Source organism: Ranitomeya imitator, chromosome 2 (genome assembly GCF_032444005.1).
Source record: "Ranitomeya imitator isolate aRanImi1 chromosome 2, aRanImi1.pri, whole genome shotgun sequence".
Taxonomy (NCBI): Eukaryota; Metazoa; Chordata; class Amphibia; order Anura; family Dendrobatidae; genus Ranitomeya; species Ranitomeya imitator.
This window is the reverse complement of record NC_091283.1, coordinates 640,630,346-640,650,425: the sequence shown is the minus strand read 5'-3', so window position 1 is coordinate 640,650,425 and position 20,080 is coordinate 640,630,346. Positions and strand designations below refer to the sequence as shown.

At 43.6% G+C, this 20,080-nt stretch overlaps 1 protein-coding gene across 3 annotated transcripts in view; it reads right to left on the bottom strand.

The window, feature by feature from the left end:
• LOC138665371 (oocyte zinc finger protein XlCOF7.1-like) overlaps positions 1-20,080 on the bottom strand; it is a 117,513-nt gene that overhangs the window by 33,011 nt on the left and 64,422 nt on the right. For 2 of the 3 annotated variants that reach the window (XM_069752796.1, XM_069752797.1), the window contains exons 3-5: positions 12,789-12,980; positions 12,580-12,703; positions 12,420-12,496 (exon numbers count right to left, since the gene is read on the bottom strand). In XM_069752796.1, coding sequence (XP_069608897.1) covers positions 12,420-12,496; positions 12,580-12,703; positions 12,789-12,980 — 393 coding nt within the window. The remainder of the gene's footprint in view (positions 1-12,419; positions 12,497-12,579; positions 12,704-12,788; positions 12,981-20,080) is intronic. The other variant, XM_069752798.1, reaches the window with a different exon arrangement.

The following is a 20,080-nucleotide window of genomic DNA, read 5'->3' as shown; positions in this document are numbered from 1 at the left end:
ATTATTTTTGCATCGCTTTATTCTGAGAGCTATATTTTTTTTATTTTTTCGGTGATGGAGCTATATGGCAGCTTGTTTTTTGTGGGACAAGATGACGTTTTCAGCGGTACCTTGTTTTATTATATCCGTCTTTTTGATCGTCTGTTAGTCCACTTTTTGTTCGGTGGTATGATGATAAAGCACCTTGATCTACATTCACTCTCTGAATCCCTCCTCCCTCCCACAGACATAAGTTCCCTACACAATGCGGATGACGCTGCCACTCTATATAACACCACAATAGCTGCATCTTTGGAATCTCTTGCCCCTCTTACACATACCAAAGCTTGCAAAATCAACAGACAACACTGGCACACCAGCCTGACCAAAGAACTGAGGCGAGCTTCCAGGGCTGCAGAACGGAGATGGAAAAGATCCCACTCCGATGAGCACTTTATCGCATTCAAACAGTCCCTCACTACTTTCAAGACCACACTCGCCACAGCTAAACAAACCTACTTCTCATCTCTCATATCCTCCCTGTCTCACAACCCTAAACAGTTATTCAACATCTTCAACTCTTTCCTCCGTCTCCCAGCACCTCTTCCCTCCCCACTTATCTCAACGGAAGACTTTGCCTCATTTTTCAAGCAGAAGATTGAGAACATCAGAGACAGTTTTAGTCGACAACCCCCAGAGCTCTTCCTCCCAACTACCCAGCCCTCCACCTTCAAAACCAACTTCTTCACCATTACAGAAGATCAACTCTCCACTCTACTCTCAAGATCGCATCTCACCACCTGTGCACTTGACCCTATCCCTTCCCACTTCATCCCAAACCTCGCCACAGTCTTCATCCCAACTCTAACCCATCTCTTCAACCTATAACTAACTGGTGTTTTCCCCTCAAGCTTTAAACATGCCTTAATCACACATATGCTCAAAAAGCCCTCTCTTGACCCATCCTCTGTATCTAGCTATCGCCCAATATCACTTCTCCCCTATGCCTCAAAACTACTGGAACAACACGTGCATCTTGAACTGTCCTCCCATCTATCTTCCTGCTCCCTTTTTGACCGCTTACAATCAGGCTTCCGGTCACACCACTCCACTGAAACTGCCCTAACTATGGTCACCAATTACCTATTAACCGCCAAGAGCAAGCGACACTACTCTATCCTCCTCCTCCTTGACCTGTCCTCTGCCTTTGACACAGTGGACCATTCCCTATTACTACAGACCCTCTCATCCCTTGGCATCACAGACTTGGCCCTATCCTGGATCTCGTCATACCTAACTGACCGAACATTCAGCGTCTCCCATTCACACACCACCTCCTCACCTCACCCCCTATCTGTTGGAGTCCCACAAGGTTCAGTTCTAGGGCCCTTGCTCTTCTCCATTTACACTTTTGGCCTGGGACAGCTCATAGAATCTCACGGTTTTCAGTATCATCTCTATGCTGATGACACAAAGATCTACATCTCTGGACCAGATATCACCACCCTACTAACCAGAATTCCTCAATGTCTGTGCGCTATTTCATCCTTCTTCTCCGCTAGATTTCAAAAATTTAACATGGACAAAACAGAATTAATTGTCTTTCCCCCATCTCACGCCACCCCCCCAACGAACCTATCCATTACAGTAAATGGCTGCCCACTCTCCCCAGTCCCACAAGCTTGCTGTCTCGGGGTAATCCTTGACACTGATCTCTCCTTCAAACCGCATATCCAAGCCCTTTCCACTTCCTGCCGCCTTCAACTCAAAAATATTTCACGGATCCGTACATTCCTAAACCAAGAATCTGCAAAAACCCTAGTCCATGCCCTCTTCATCTCCCGCCTCGACTACTGTAACCTCCTGCTCTGTGGCCTCCCCTCTCAGGCTGCCGTCACACTAGCAGTATTTGGTCAGTATTTTACATCAGTATTTGTAAGCCAAAACCAGGAGTGGAACAAATAGAGGAAAAGTATAATAGAAACATATGCATCACTTCTGCATTTATCACCCACTCCTGGTTTTGGCTACAAATACTGATGTAAAATACTGACCAAATACTGCTAGGGTGACGGCAGCCTCACGCTCTCGCACCCCTCCAATCTATTCTAAACTCTGCTGCCCGACTAATCCACCTGTCTCCCTGCTATTCCCCGGCCTCTCCCCTCTGTCAATCACTGGCTCCCCATTACCCAGAGACTCCAGTACAAAAGCCTAACCATGACATACAAAGCCATCCACAACCTGTCTCCTCTATACATCTGTGACCTCGTCTCCCGGTACTTTCCTGCACGCAACCTCCGATCCTCACAAGATCTCCTTCTCTACTCCCCTGTTATCTCCTCTTCCCACAATCGCATACAAAATTTCTCCTGCGCATCACCCCTACTCTGGAACCCTCTACCCCAACATATCAGACTCTCACCTACCATCGAAACCTTCAAAAAGAACCTGAAGACCTACCTCTTCTGACAAGCCTATAACCTGCAATAAGGCTATGTACACATGTAGGAAATGTGGTGCAGAATTTTCTGCACTAAATCTGCATCTCCTGGCAGAATCCACAGCTGCGGATTTGCTGCGGTTTTTATGCGGTTTTAGTGTGTTTTTTGTGTGGAATTGATGTGGATTTTGTCTAGTTTTTGTTCAGATTTTACCACTGCGGATTTCTATTAATGGAGGGGTGCAGAAACGCTGCAGAACTGCACAAAAGAAGTGACATGCACTTCTTCGAAATCTGCAGCGTTTCTGTGCGGATTTTTCTGCGCCATGTGCACAGCTTTTTTTCACATTGATTTACATTGTACTGTAAATCACAGTGCAGTTCTGCAGCGTTTCTGCTGCAGAAAAAAACGCTGCAGATCCGCACTAATTCTGCACTAAATCTGCATCGTGGGCACATACCCTATCCACCGATCGACCAAACCATTGCATGACCAGCTCTACCCTCACCTACTGTATCCTCACCCATCCCTTGTAGATTGTGAGCCTTCGCGGGCAGGGTCCTCTCTCCTACTGTACCAGTTGTGACCTGTATTGTTCAAGATTATTGTACTTGTTTTTATTATGTATACCCCTCCTCACATGTAAAGCGCCATGGAAAAAATGGCGCTATAATAATAAATAATAATAATAAAGCATTGTTTTTTTGTCTTTTTTTTTTAACAGTGTTCACTAAAGGGGTTAACTAGTGGGACAGTTTTATAAGTTGGGTCGTTATGGACGTGGCGATACTAAACATGTGTACTTTTATTGTTTAGATTTTTATTTTTAATTCAAATATTTATTGATTGAATATAGATTTTTTATTATTATTTCTTATTATTTTTTAAAATATTTTTACAATTATTAAACATTTTTTGTTTAAATTAATTGTTACTTTTACACTTTGTTCCACTATGGGACACTCATTTTGTGCAGGCTGATCGCTTCTATAGCATGCAGATGAAGCAGCATCTGCATGCTATAGAAACTGTCAGCGTTGCAGATACTGCACACTGACCTGAGAGACTTCCTGATCATTACTGCGCATGACAGTAAGTCTCTCAGCTGTGGAGACCCGGATGTCATCATGACGACATTGGTTCTCCATGGCAGAGATCGGGACCCCGCTCCGGAAAGCTGAGATCATGTTTGATTGCAGTGTGGCGGGGGTTAAAGTACGGGGGGTGGTCCGTGACCAGGTCACATGGACGGAATAGTACGTTCAATGCCAGAAAGAGGTTAAGGATACATAAGGATTTTTTATCATTTTATTTTAACCCCTTTCTGCCATCAGACGTACTATTGCGTCCATGGGGGGTGGGCCCTACTTCCCAAGGACGCAATAGTACGTCATATGCGATCGGCAGCGCTCACGGGGGGAGCGGCGCCGATCGCGGCCGGGTGTCAGCTGCCTATCGCAGCTGACATCCGGCACTATGTGCCAGGAGCGGTCACGGACCGCCCCCGGCACATTAACCCCCGGCACACCGCGATCAAAGATGATCGCGATGTGCCGGCGGTGCAGGGAAGCACCGCGCAGGGAGGGGGCTCCCTGCGGGCTTCCCTGAGACCCCCGCAGCAACGCGATGTAATCGCGTTGCTGCGAGGGTCTTGCCGCCCTCCCTCCCTGCTCCAGGTCCCGGATCCAAGATGGCCGCGGATCCGGGTCCTGCAGGGAGGGAGGTGGCTTCACAGAGCCTGCTCAGAGCAGGCACTGTGAAGCCTGCACTGCTGCATGTCAGATCAGTGATCTGACAGAGTGCTGTGCAAACTGTCAGATCACTGATCTGTGATGTCCCCCCCTGGGACAAAGTAAAAAAGTTAAAAAAAAAATTTCCAAATGTTTAAAAAAAATAAAAAAAAAATATTCCTAAATAATGAAAAAAAAAAAAAAATATTCCCATAAATACATTTCTTCATCTAAATAAAAAAACAAAAAAAACAATAAAAGTACACATATTTAGTATCGCCGCATCCGTATCGACTCGCCCTATAAAACTGGCACACTAGTTAACCCCTTCAGTAAACACCGTAAGAAAAAAAAAAAAAAAACGAGGCAAAAAACGACGCTTTATTATCATACCGCCGAACAAAAAGTGGAATAACACGTGATCAAAAAGACAGATATAAATAACCATGGTACCGCTGAAAGCGTCATCTTGTCCCGCAAAAAACGAGCCACCATACAGCATCATCAGCAAAAAAATGAAAAAGTTATAGTCCTGAGAATAAAGCGATGCCAAAATAATTATTTTTTCTATAAAATAGTTTTTATCGTATAAAAGCGCCAAAACATAAAAAAATGATATAAATGAGATGTCGCTGTAATCGTACTGACCCGAAGAATAAAACTGCTTTATCAATTTTACCAAACGCGGAACGGTATAAACGCCTCCCCCAAAAGAAATTCATGAATAGCTGGTTTTTGGTCATTCTGTCTCACAAAAATCGGAATAAAAAGCGATCAAAAAATGTCACGTGCCCGAAAATGTTACCAATAAAAACGTTAACTCGTCGCGCAAAAAACAAGACCTCACATGACTGTGTGGACCAAAATATGGAAAAATTATAGCTCTCAAAATGTGGTAACGCAAAAAATATTTTTTGCAATAAAAAGCGTCTTTCAGTGTGTGACGGCTGCCAATCATAAAAATCCGCTAAAAAACCCGCTATAAAAGTAAATCAAACCCCCCTTCATCACCCCCTTAGTTAGGGAAAAATAAAAAAATGTATTTATTTCCATTTTCCCATTAGGGCTAGGGTTAGGGCTAGGGTTAGGGCTAGGGTTAGGGTTAGGGCTAGGGTTAGGGCTAGGGTTAGGGTTAGGGCTAGGGCTAGGGCTAGGGTTAGGGCTAGGGTTAGGGCTAGGGTTAGGGTTAGGGCTAGGGCTAGGGTTAGGGCTAGGGCTAGGGTTAGGGTTGGGGCTAGGGTTCGGGCTAGGGTTAGGGCTAGGGTTAGGGCTACAGTTAGGGTTGGGGCTAAAGTTACAGTTAGGGTTTAGATTACATTTACAGTTGGGAATAGGGTTGGGATTAGGGTTAGGGGTGTGTCAGGGTTAGAGGTGTGGTTAGGGTTACCGTTGGAATTAGGGTTAGGGGAGTGTTTGGATTAGGGTTTCAGTTATAATTGGGGGGTTTCCACTGTTTAGGCACATCAGGGGCTCTCCAAAAGCGACATGGCGTCCGATCTCAATTCCAGCCAATTCTGCGTTGAAAAAGTAAAACAGTGCTTCTTTCCTTCCGAGCTCACCCGTGTGCCCAAACAGGGGTTTACCCCAACATATGGGGTATCAGCGTACTCAGGACAAATAGGACAACAACTGTTGGGGTCCAATTTCTCCTGTTACCCTTGGGAAAATACAAAACTGGGGGCTAAAAAATAATTTTTGTGGGAAAAAAAAGATTTTTTATTTTTACGGCTCTGCGTTATAAACTGTAGTGAAACACTTGGGGTTCAAAGTTCTCACAACACATCTAGATAAGTTCCCGGGGGGGTCTAGTTTCCAATATGGGGTCACTTGTGGGGGGTTTCTACTGTTTAGGTACATTAGGGGCTCTGCAAACGCAATGTGACGCCTGCAGACCATTCCATCTAAGTCTGCATTCTAATGGCACTCCTTCCCTTCCGAGCCCTCCCATGCGCCCAAACAGTGGTTTCCGCCCACATATGGGGTATCAGCGCACTCAGGACAAATTGGACAACACATTTTTGGGTCCAATTTCTCCTGTTACCCTCGGGAAAATACAAAACTGGGGGCTAAAAAATAATTTTTGTGGGAAAAAATTTTTGTTTTATTTTTACGGCTCTCCATTATAAACCTCTGTGAAGCCCTTGGTGGGTCAAAGCGCTCACCACACATCTAGATAAGTTCCTTAGGGGGTCTACTTTCCAAAATGGTGTCACTTGTGGGGGGTTTCAATGTTTAGGCACATCAGTGGCTTTCCAAACGCAACATGGCATCCCATCTCAATTCCTGTCAATTTTGCATTGAAAAGTCAAACGGCGCTCCTTCCCTTCCGAGCTCTCCCATCCGCCCAAACAGTGGTTTACCCCCACATATGGGATATCAGCTTACTTAGGACAAATTGTACAACAACTATTGGGGTCCAATTTCTTCTCTTACCCTTGGAAAAATAAAAAATTGGGGGCGAAAATATAATTTTTGTGAAAAAATATGATTTTTTATTTTTACGGTTCTACATTATAAACTTCTGTGAAGCACTTGGTGGGTGAAAGAGCTCACCACACCTCTAGATAAGTTCCTTAGGGGGTCTACTTTCCAAAATGGTGTCACTTGTGGGGGGTTTCAATGTTTAGGCACATCAGGGGCTCTCCAAACGAAACATGGCGTCCCATCTCAATTCCAGTCAATTTTGCATTGAAAAGTCAAATGGCGCTCCTTCGCTTCCGAGCTGTGCCATGCGCCCAAACAGTGGTTTACCCCCACATGTGGGGTATTGGCGTACTCAGGACAAATTGTACAACAATGATTGCGGTCCATTTTCTCCTGTTACCCTTGGTAAAATAAAACAAATTGGAGCTGAATTAAATTTTTTGTGAAAAAAAGTTAAATGTTCATTTTTATTTAAACATTCAAAAAATTCCTGTGAAGCACCAGAAGGGTTAATAAACTTCTTGAATGTGGTTTTAAGCACCTTGAGGGGTGTAGTTTTTAGAATGGTGTCACACTTGGGTATTTTCTATCATATAGACCCCTCAAAATGACTTCAAATGAGATGTGGTCCCTAAAAAAAAATGGTGTTGTAGAAATGAGAAATTGCTGGTCAACTTTTCACCCTTATAACTCCCTAACAAAAAAAAATTTTGGTTCCAAAATTGTGCTGATGTAAAGTAGACATGTGGGAAATGTTACTTATTAAGTATTTTGTGTGACATATCTCTGTGATTTAATTGCATAAAAATTCAAAGTTGGAAAATTGCGAAATTTTCATAATTTTCGCCAAATTTCCGTTTTTTTCACAAATAAACGCAGGTACTATCAAAGAATTTTTACCATTGTCATGAAGTACAATATGTCACGAGAAAACAATGTCAGATTCACTGGGATCCGTTGAAGCGTTCCAGAGTTATAACCTCATAAAGGGTCAGTGGTCAGAATTGTAAAAATTGGCCCGGTCATTAACGTGCAAACCACCCTTGGGGGTAAAGGGGTTAAAATAATTATATCAATCCCACAAAGGGACTTGAACATGACATCCACTGATGACATTGCACTACCTATAGAGTGCAGTACATTATCCAATCTGTTAGTGTTTTACTGACAGGTAGCCTAATATACCATTCACCTGACAGCCAAGAAGCCTTAAGGGTATGTGCCCACATTCAGGAATTGATGCACGTTTGACGCAGCGTAGTTATGCAGCATCAAACCCGCAAAGACTAGTTGTGACAGCATAGTGGACATGGGAGTTCTACAAATCTCATGTCCACTATGTGTCCATAGTTGCCTGCGTATCACTCACGGACACCGACATGCGGCGCGTCTTTCCAGATCGCAGCATATCAATTTCTCTTGTTTAGACGCTAGTCTCCGCAACAGAAATTACATCAATCAAATAGTAAATCCACATGGTTCAGTGAACACATGCGTATTTACCTGCGTTCAATAGAAGGCAGCGCTTTGGACGCAGCGATCATACGCTGCCTCCAAAGCACTGCTAATTCCGGATAGTGGGCACACGCTCTTAGGGTACCGTCACACAGTGCAATTTTCATCGCTACGACGGTACGATCCGTGACGCTCCAGCGTCGTAACAATATCGCTCCAGCGTCGTAGACTGCTGTCACACTTTGCAATCTACGACGCTGGAGCGATAATTTCATGACGTATGTGCGATGTAGAAGCCGTTGGTTACTATGCGCACATCGTATACGATATATGTTACACCATGCAATCATGCCGCCACAGCGGGACACTAGACGACGAAAGAAAGTTTCAAACGATCTGCTACGACGTACGATTCTCAGCGGGGTCCCTGATCGCAGGAGCGTGTCAGACATTGCGATATCGCTCGAACGTCACAGATATATCGCTCGAACGTCACGAATCGTGCCATCGTAGCGATCAAAATTTCACTGTGTGACGGTACCCTTAGACTTCTTAATGCTGCATTGGGAATATAGAATGCTTTTCATCTACAAATTAAGCCTCAAGCAGTCATGATGAAGGGACAAAAACCCTGTCATAGGAGCGCATGCTTAGACCGTGAGTTGATATAAAAATCTTCATTTATTAGTTTCCACAACACGCTTCAACAGAATAGCTCCATCTTCCTCAGGTGGCAGTTATAGGTAGAGTGGGGTGGGAAAAGTATATAAAGGGACGGCAGCCTATGAAGAAACAGACACAATTCCACAGACTGCCCACATAGTTAAAACGGGCCAATCAAGGCTCCAATAAAGGAATATAACAGGGATGATACAACATAAAACACATACTGTATATACTCGAGTATAAACCGACCTGAGTATAAGCTCCTAATTTTGCCACAAAAAACTGGGAAAACTTAATGACTCGAGTATAAGCCTATAGGGTGGGAAATGCAGGGGCTACCGGTAAATGTCAAAAGTAAAAATAGATACCAATAAAAGTAAAATTAATTGAGACATCAGTAGGTTAAGTGTTTTTGAATATCCATATTGAATCAGGAGCCCCATATAATGCTCCATAAAGTTTATGATGGCCCCATAAGATGCTCCATATTAAAATATGCCCCATATAATCCTGCATAAAGGTTAATAATGGCCCCATAAGATGCTCCATAGACACATTTGCCCAATATAATGCTGCACAAATGTTGATTATGGCCCCATAAGATGCTCCATAAAGATATTTGCCCCATATAATGCTTTGCAAACGCTGATTATGGCCCTATAAAGACACTTGCCCCATATAGTGCTGCATAAACGTTATGGCCCCATACAGATGCTCTATACAGACACTTTTCCCATTATAGTGCTGCAGAAACGTTATGGCCCCATAAGATGCTCTATACAGACACTTGTCCCATTATAGTGCTGCACAAACGTTATGGCCCCATAAGATGCTCCATACAGACACTTTCCCCATATAGTGCTGCACAAACGTTATGGCCCCATAAGAAGCTCCATATCTCCCTATGGGAGGTGGAGCCGCATATTCATTACTGTAATGAGCGGTACCATGTGACCGCTCAGTACAGGAAGAAGCTGGGGTGCCGGGAAGCCAGGGATGTGCAGGGACCGCGCCAGGAGCAGGTGAGTATAATTAGACAGCCCCCGCTCCCCCTCCCCTGCCGACCCCTGGGTATGACTCGAGTATAAGCCGAGAGGGGGACTTTCAGCCCCAAAAAATGGGCTGAAAATCTCGGCTTATACTCGAGTATATACAGTAATTTAAAACCAATCTAAAATTAATTAAAAGACAAAGAAGAACAGTACACATAAAATATACACATAATTAATATATGAATAGCAGCATGCATATATTATGTAATTTTCTCAATAGTGAGGTTTAACCCTTCAGGGGCCAGTGTGCCAACCTTAACCCCTTTCTGACCTTGGACGGGATAGTACGTCCGAGGTCAGATCCCCTGCTTTGATGCGGGCTCCGGCGGTGAGCCCGCACCAAAGCCGGGACATGTCAGCTGTTTGAACAGCTGACATGTGCCCGTAATAGGCGCGGGCAGAATCGCGATCTGCCCGCACCTATTAACTAGTTAAATGCCGCTGTCAAACGCAGACAGCGGCATTTAACTACCGCTTCCGGCCGGGCGGCCGGAAATTACGTCATCGCCGACCCCCGTCACATGATCGGGGGTCGGCGATGCGTCTCCATTGTAACCATAGAAGTCCTTGAGACCTTTATGGTTACTGATCGCCGGTGGCTGTGAGCGCCACCCTGTGGTCGGCGCTCACAGCACACCTCCATTTCTGCTACATAGCAGCGATCAGCAGATCGCTGCTATGTAGCAGAGCCGATCGCGTTGTGCCTGCTTCTAGCCTCCCATGGAGGCTATTGAAGCATGGCAAAAGTAAAAAAAAAAAAGTTGAAAAAAATGTTAAAAAAATTAAAAAAATATAAAAGTTTAAATCACCCCCCTTTCGCCCCAATCAAAATAAATCAATAAAAAAAATATAAAATCTACGCATATTTGGTATCGCCGCGCTCAGAATCGCCCGATCTATCAACTAAAAAAAAGCATTAACCTGATCGCTAAACAGCGTAGCGGGAAAAAAATTCAAAACGCCAGAATTACGTTTTTTTGGTCGCCGCGACATTGCATTAAAATGCAATAACGGGCGATCAAAAGAACGTATCTGCACCAAATTGCTATCATTAAAAACGTCATCTCGGCACGCAAGATATAAGCCCTCAACCGACCCCAGATCACGAAAAATGGAGACGCTATGAGTATCGGAAAATGGCACAATTTTTTTTTTTTTTTTAGCAAAGTTTGGAATTTTTTTTTCACCACTTAGGTAAAAAATAACCTAGTCATGTTAGGTGTCTATGAACTCGTACTGACCTGGAGAATCATAATGTCAAGTCAGTTTTAGCATTTAGTGAACCTAGCAAAAAAGCCAAACAAAAACAAGTGTGGGACTGCACTTTTTTTGCAATTTCACCGCACTTGGAATTTTTTTCCCGTTTTCTAGTACACGACATGCTAAAACCAATGATGTCGTTCAAAAGTACAGCTCGTCCTGCAAAAAATAAGCCCTCACATGGCCAAATTGACGGGAAAATAAAAAAGTTATGGCTCTGGGAAGGAGGGGAGCGAAAAACGAACACGGAAAAACAAAAAATCCCAAGGTCATGAAGGGGTTAAAAATCCAGAAACTTTCCTTTCTTATTAGATTATTATACCGGTATGGCCAATCATCTGGAATCTGGTCGATAACAACAAGTTTTAATGTATTCCAATTCTTTTGATGCACTAAAGAAAAGTGTTTAGAAAGACTATGTAGCATGAACCCACAAACCACACAGGACACTGGAATTCAAGTCCCGTTCTACAGGTGCCAGCTTCAAAATCAACTGCCATGTTAACTGCCAATCCTGCTACCTCATTTATTTAATTGAGTGTGGTTGTGGTTTGCAGTACATTGGTCGGACGATACAGACAATGCATGCTAGACTCAACAAGCACCGTCAAAACATCCGTAATGGGTTCATGCTACATAGTCTTTCTAAACACTTTTCTTTAGTGCATCATCAAAAGAATTTGAATACACTAAAACTTACTGTTATCGACCAGATTCCAGATGACTGGCCTGACCGGTTTAATAATCTAATAAGAAGCGAGAGTTTCTGAATTTTTAAGGTTGGCACACTGACCCCTGAAGGGTTAAACCTCACTTTTGAGAAAATTACATAATATATGCATGCTGCTATTCATATATTAATTATGTGTATATTTTATGTGCACTGTTCTTATTTGTCTTTTAATTTTAGATTGTTTTTAAATGATGTGTTTTATTTTGCATCATCCCTGTTACATTGCCGTAGTGAAGCCTTGATTGGCCCTTTTAACTATGTGGGTGGTCTGTGGAATTGTTTCTGATTGTTCATAGGCCGCCTTCCCTTTATATACTTTTCCCACCCCACTCTACCTATATCTGCCACCTGAGGAAGACGGATCTATTCCGTTGAAACACGTTGTGGAAACTAATAAAGATTTTATATCAACTGACCGTCTCGCATGCGCTCCTATGACCGTTTTTTTTTTGTCCCTTCTTGTTTGATCCTCTTGCGAGGCATCCGGCTGGAGCTGCAGCGTATCTTCCGTTTTAACCACCCCTAACACCAGCTTGGCGCTCCTGTGAAGCTGTTCATCATTTTCTTTTTCTCTATAATGATTTTATACATAGCCTCAAGTCATATCTTGAAATCTGTATCTGTTACAAAACTTTAGCTCATAGAAAGACCTTTAGAGCCAAAAGTAAAGACCTACCTGACTATTCAGTGGACAATCCTGTGCAAATGTGGAGCTGGGACATCCCTCTGACATGCTTCTATTAGTTAAGCTACCTTTAGAAAACACATGAGGATTAAAGTATTTAGGTGACATTTAAACTGATCACTTTTACAAACAAAAAAGTGTCTCTCCTTACTTAGTGATGTGAGGTTCTGGTGGTTCTCCATCATGATGTTCCTGTACTTTTTCTTGTGCTCTTCTATATAGTCCCACTCCTCCATGGAGAAATGGACAGAAACATCCTGACATCTTATAGGAACCTGACACATAATGATACAGTCATCATGCAGACACATTAACCATTGTGTTACTGTATAATGTTCTATTATTCCCAGCAGCGCTCACCTCTCCAGTCAGGAGCTCAATGATCTTGTTGGTGAGATCTAGGATCTTCTGCTCTTTGTTCTTATCATGGATCAGTAAGTGAGGAGGAGGATCTGTGATCGAACTCTGGGTTTTGCACCCTTCTCCTAATATATTAGGATAGTTGCTGGATGTCACACCCTCTCCAGATATCTTCTTGACCACTGTGTAATCCTATGTATGGAGAGATGTATACAAATGTATACATTTGTTATATACATTCCCTAAATCCCTTGTCTGCAGCCATGTCAATTGTTAATTGAGAGAAGTTCTCTGCTTATCTTAGGCCGACGTACCGATGGGCGTTGTGAAAATTATGCATGACGTGGGCAGCGGATGCAGTTTTTCAACGCATCCGCTGCCCAGTTTATGTCCCGGGGAGGAGGGGGCGGAATTCCGGCCACGCATGTGCGGTCGGAAATGGCGGACACGACGTACAAAACAAGTTACATTGAACTTTTTTTGGCCGTCGTGTCCGCCAAAACACGACGGATCCGTCGCACGACGGACGCGACGTGTGGCCATCCATCGAGATCCGTCGCTAATGCAAGTGTATGGGCAAAAAACGCATCCTGCAAGCACATTTGCAGGATCCGTTTTTTGCCCAAAACGACGGATTGCGACGGATGACAAAAAAAGGAAGTGTGAAAGAGGCCTTATGTGTGAAATGTGTCCCCAAATGGTTCTGATAGACCTAAACCCTTATAAATGGGTTCGCCCAACAGTCTAATGTGTATGGCAATCCTGTACAATTTATCGTAGAGGAAAATATTGATCCGGCATGTTCGATTTTGGACTTAAAGTATTGTCTCCCAGGAATAAGCTGCCACCAGACATGTTTGGCGATGGTTCTCTCATAGAGAACACCAAAGCATCATTCAGCCGACAGCCATCTAACATGCATGGTTAGTAATTTAATATCTACCATGGATATCCAGTTTGCTGTGCCACGGATCTGCACAAAAATTAGCACCATTGTTATCTTTTCTCAGGAATGCAACGCTTCTCAGCCTCCAGGGTTCCTGGTTTTCAGGGGGCAGCAGGCACCTGAAGATTGACAGTTTGGACCAGCGGCATGCTACCAGCAGAGACTGCTTTGCCTTTTCAGTATGGTAGACAGCGTTGGGGAACTGAAGCTAGCTGAATCCAGCCATCAGGTCAGCTTCAGCGTGGTGTTTGCATGCTCTAATACAGTGTTCCCCAAGTGCAGTCCTCAAGAGCCACCAACAGGTCATGTTTTCGGATTTCCTTAGTATTGCACAGGTGATAGTTGCATCACCTGGACAGGCAAGCATTCAATGACCTGTGCAATACTAAGGAAATCCTCAAAACATGACCTGTTGGTGGCTCTTCGGGACCGGAATTGGGGAACACTGCTCTCATACATAGAGAAGGGATGTGCAACCTTTTGTAGTCAGAGGGCCATATTGAATCACTCCCAAGGGATGCATTATAACTTATAAGGATATTACCATCTGAGACATTTCTGGCAAATTTATATCTCATAAATGAATAATATGAGTACAGAAAATGAGCCTGCACCTATTGGAAGAACTGTGAATCCTTTTTCACTTTATTAGCACTCCTCCAGAAGGAGAAGGCCATCTGTGCTTGTGGCTATGGATCATAAACTCACCTGCCTTAGACTACAATATTGAGAGCTTCATACATCGATAGTCACCTGTAAATCATATACACCTTCCGTGAGGGTCATGCAGTGGAAGGTTTCAGTGTTCTTCTGTGCTTAAATCTATGTAAAATCCTGTACATGTGAACAGGTCTTAGGCCGGAATCACACATATGCGAGATATGGCCAAGTCTCGCATGTGAAATCCCTCCTCTGGCGCCGGCACTCCGGTGCGGAGCGTGCAACTTCATGTATTGCTGTGCGGCTGCACGCTCCGCTCCGGAGTGCTGGCGCCAGAGGAGGGATTTCACCTGCGAGACTCGGCCGTATCTCGCGTATGTGTGATCCCGGCCTTACACTTTCATACATCTAACTCATTGTAAAACCATATACTGTGCAGTATTTGCAGGATTCAGTTATAAAGAAAAATCTAGTCAATAGATGGTTATACTAATGGACGCCCCCCCCTTGCTGAATGCAGGGGGGGTCGCATGATAACACAGCCTCTCCTTCCCCCACCCCCCTTCCTTTTTCACTAGTGTGGATAGGTGATGGAAATAAAGGATGGTATTCAAAGGGTTGTTATGTTCCTTTGGTAAGCTGTGCCAGGCACGAGCAGGTTCAATCCGTTTTTTTCTGGTAGTGTTTCCCGCACTTTTTGCGCATTTTGATTGGTTGAAGCAAAAAGTGCGGGAGGGATTTTATGTATAAAAATCAGCTGTTTTAACGGCTCCTTGTCAGTCACCTTAAGAAGATCAAAGATTGAAGACAGCTGATGGAAGACCTCCTGCAACAGCTGATTCGGAGGGCGGAGGCGGAGGGCGGCACCGAATGGTTGCAGAGTTGCCTGGCTATAAAACCTACCTCTGAGTATGAGGTGCCGGCTTCTCTTGCTCCTAGGCTGTCGCCTTCCCCACAACCTGCAGAGCTGTCCCCGGCGAGGTCAAGTCGGAGCCTTCGGAGGAATCGGAGGGCGAGAGTCGTTTACTCGCCGGAGCCGCCATCCTTGTCTGCGCAGGAAGATTCCCGGGCTCGGTGCTGCGGTGGGCGGAGAGCGGCGAGGCGGAAGTCTCGGAGTCCGCCGCGAGATCTTCGCCGCGGTCAGCTGTCTCCTCAACCGCGGGCGCCGGAGCGGGACGTCACGTCCGGTGCGCCGCAGGAAGAAGACCCGGAAGTGCTCCCGGCGCCGGTAAGAAGAAGCTTGGAGCCGGCTAACCGCTGTGGCCGTATAAGCGCTGCAGCGGTCCAGGGACCTCAGACATCAGCGTCGTTCCAGGGCGGTGAGCAGTTCCACGCAAGTATTTCATCTGCCGCTGCTGCCGTTGCTAGGTCCTGGATCTCCACTCCATCTGCCTCAAGCCAGGATAATGGACGCCCTCCTATCCGACTGCATTCGCCTACTGGAGTAGGCTTGAGTGCTGGCACTGCTGGTTCTGATGCTGGACTTCGTGGAGCTGGTGAGAGCTTTAATGCCCCTTCATCTGTCGGTCCTTTTAATGTGAAAGAGCTAGTCAGGGAAGCCTTGGAGGATTATTTGGGCAGCAGTGTTTTTCCTGCTGTGCCCAGATCTTCCTCCATTGATACTAATATTGCTAGTTTTAGTGCAGTTTTGAAACCGGGTCTGCCCGAAGTTCTTTTAAAGGAATCTCTTACGTGCGAGGTTTCTCCGCTGGGCTTTCATTTAAACCCGATGGTGAAGGAGCAGATTTGGAGCAGAGCTTTCATTGATATTTTTTCGCTTTTACCTTCTGGCAGGGAACAGCAGAATAGGTTTGAGAAAAAAGAGGATTCTGATGATAAGAAAAAAGTTAATCCTGTTAAATCTTTTAATAATTGGATTTAAGCATTCTCAATTTATTCTGCTGTTCTCGGTGAGAAGTTTCCCAACCTTTGCTCTGGGCTCTTTCAGCACCAGGATTCTATACTTGAGGCTTACCGTAACTTTGGGGGTATGGCCTGGCTTCTTTATGACGAAGCATTCAGGCAGAAATTGTCTATGTTTCCTAACCTAGCATGGGGTACTAAAGATGTCGGGTTATGGGTTAACCTTATGTTGCCTCAAAGATTTCAAACCCCTAGGCAGCCCCCCAATCTGGCTGTAAGGAAGGGAGTGTGCTTTGCCTTTAACGAATCCAGCTGTAAATGGGCCCAGAATTGTCGCTTTCGGCATGAATGCTCCTTCTGCGGAGGCATTCACCCGATGTCCAAGTGCTTTAAAAAGCAGATGCAATCAAATCAGCAAGGAAACAGGGAGCCTTTTTCAAAAATCCCTGACTCCGGTGAAGCTGGAAAGAATGTTACAATGGTTAGAAATGTACCCAGATCAGGAGAGTATTTATCTCCTATTTAATGGTTTTTCATCCGGTTTTTTTTTGTACCTCCGTTTAAAGGTATAGGGTGTAAAATGTTGAACAATCTTCCTTCAGCTATTGAGTTTTCTCAAATTGTGGAGGAGAAGATTATAAAAGAGCTAGAGGCTGGTAGGGTCTCTGGTCCTTTTGATTCTCCTCCGTTTGTAAATTTTAGGATCTCTCCTTTAGGGATAGTTCCTAAAAGGGAAGTTGGGTCTTATAGACTCATTCATCATTTGTCGTACCCCAATGGTGTGTCTTTAAATGATGAAGTGGCTGATATGAATTGCTCTGTTCAGTATACCTCGTTCGATGTGGCTTTGGACTTGTTAAGGAAATTTGGTTGTAACGCCCTTATGGCGAAGTCCGATATAAAGTCGGCATTTAGAATTTTACCAGTTAATCCGAATGGTTTTAGTTCGCTTGGTTTTTCTTTTCGTGGTAAATTTTTCTTTGACAGATGTCTACCTATGGGTTTTTCCCTTTCATGTTTTTATTTTGAGTCTTTTTCTACTTTTCTCCAATGGGTAGTTGAGTTAGATTTCGTTGGTGGCGGTATGTTGCATTATTTAGACGATTTTTTATTTATTGGTCCGGCTGATTCGGTTGTTTGTAATGCTATGTTGAGCAAATTTTTAAATATTTGTAATCATTTTGGAGTCCCCATTGCAGTAGAGAAGACAGTGTTTCCTTGTACATCATTAGAGTTTTTAGGTATTCTTTTAGATTCTGTGAATATGACTTGTTCCTTACCCGCCGACAAATTGGCTAGACTTTATGCTTCTGTTTCTCGTTGTTTATCAGCGGAAAAAATTACCCTGAAGGAACTACAATCCTTGCTAGGATCTTTGAATTTTGCGCTTAGAATTATTCCTATAGGCAGGGTATTTTCAAGGAGATTATATGAAGCTACTGCTGGTCATACATCTCCTCATTCTCATATCCGTCTTGGTAAGGCGTTAAAGGAGGATTTGAAAGTTTGGTTGAGGTTTTTGTCTAAATTTAATGGTAGAATGGTGTGGCAATCGCCATTTGTTTCTTCAGAAGAGTTGTCATTGTTTTATTTCGCGGATAGGGTTTCAGGTGTTAGCGTATCATTTTCGTCTTTTTGGGCGTCGGAGGTGTGGCCGCTGTCTTGGCATCAGCTTAGAGTGTTAAATAACCAGACTGTTTTGGATTTGTTCGCTATATTTTTATGTCTACAGCTTTGGGGCGTGCAGCTTAGTAATAAAAGAATTTTATTTTCTTCTAGTAACCAAGGTTTAGTTTTTGCGGTGAATACTCTGTCTTCAAAGAATATTTGGGCTGCCCGGATCATTAGGCATTTAGTTTTTCTATGTTTGGAATATAATATCTGGTTAAAAGCTTCCTTTTCCTCTGTGAGCACTAATAATGTCGCATCCATTTGTCACCGCCAGCTTTTTCTTGCCAAGAACAAGGTTCGGGAAGAGGAGAGGAACAGAGCAATATACCCAGAATGGATTTGGGAGGTGATACAGGAGTGATTTCACATTTCATTGCTAAATCTCTGGCAGATAGAACATAGGCCGAGTATTCGGCGGCATGGAATCTGTGGTGTAATTTTTGTTTAGCCAGAAATCACCCTAATACGGTTTGTAACGTTGAAATGTCACTGTTTTTCTTAGATTACTTGGTAAAAAGTGGTTTATCTCACTCGGCTATGTCAAAAAATGTTGCAGGGGTTTCATTTTTTCGCAAGGTTTTTGGTGCTAAGCCTATGTCTGACATTTTTCATGTACGCCAATTTTTAAAAGGTTTTAGGAGGGCTCATTTTAAGCCTGATGAGAGGCGCCCGATTTCTTTCCAGCTACTTAAGAATCTCTGCTCTTGTCTTTCATTGGTCTGTGTTAACGATTTTGAAGCATGCCTTTTTTCCACAGCTTTCTCTTTGGCATTTTTTGCAGCATTGCGGACTGGAGAGTTGGTATCCCAAAAGAAGTCCGTTCCGTCCGGCCTTTTTATGGAAGATGTAGAAATTGTTGACTCTCATGTCATGCTATTTATTCGTAAATCCAAAACGGATCAATTAGGTAGAGGCTCTTCCTTGCGGCTGAACTCAATTTTAGATCATACTATTTGTCCTGTAGCCAATGCGAAAAGATGGGTGTCATTAAGGCCTAAGATGAATGGCCCGTTTTTCATTCATCTTAATGGGGAGCCTGCTACTTGTTTCCAATTCAATTTTATACTGAAGAAATGTTTAAAAGAGCTAAAGTTATCGGAGTTAAAGATATCATCCCATTCTTTTCGCATTGGAGCCGCAACTGAGGCTTCTAGATCGGGTCTTCAGGACAACATGATAAAGAAGATAGGTCGCTGGGAGTCAAATAGATTTAAATTATATATTCGCCCAAACTTATATCCCTCTTAATGTTTGGTTCATTTTTTTAGGAATCTGGTCGGTGTGGATCATCGGACATTCTTATGTTTTTTGGGCTGAGAAAAGGGCGAATGTCAGATCTTATACAGAGAATCTTTCTTTTAATCCTTCTTTTCTCCAAGTTTTTTGGTTTAGCAGGCGGGGTATGCAGTGGAAATTTTTTTTTTAAGAAATGCGAAGATTGAAGAAGTTATGGCCTTCTCCGAACTTGGTCATTTTTCATCTGGGAGGAAATGACTTGGGTAGAATCAGCACTCTTGATTTGATTGCTTTTATGAGAAGAGCTATATCTATTTTAAAGACAGAATTCGTTAATGCAACCTTTGTGTTTTCAGAAATCGTTCCAAGGTTTTTATGGTTCAGTTCAAATATGTTATTTTTGGAGAGGATTCGTAAGCGAGTCAATAGGAGTTTGGAAAAATTTATGTGTCTAATTGAAGGTTTTTCTTACAGGCATGTAGATTTGGAGGATGTCATTCCAGGCATGTATAGGAGGGATTTGGTTCATTTGTCCGATGTTGGTCTGGATGTTCTGAACTTGGATTTCCAGACCATCATTGAAAAATGGCTTTGGCGTTTTGGGGGGGCCTTGCCTTCTGAAGGCTAGTCATTTGGGAAAGTCGCCCATTGATTTCGGGTGGATTGGGTTATGTGTGTGGATTTAAGCCAATTTTAATAAAATCTCAATGGTTATGATCATTTCTTGGATTAATGAAAATTATATGTAACCCAAAAATAAACGCCACGGCCATTTTATTTCCAACCAAAATTCTTGTGTCAAGTGTTTTTATTGGGGATGTTGTTATGGGGCTTGTGTTACCATGGACGCCCCCCCCCTTGCTGAATGCAGGGGGGGTCGCATGATAACACAGCCTCTCCTTCCCCCTCCCCCCCC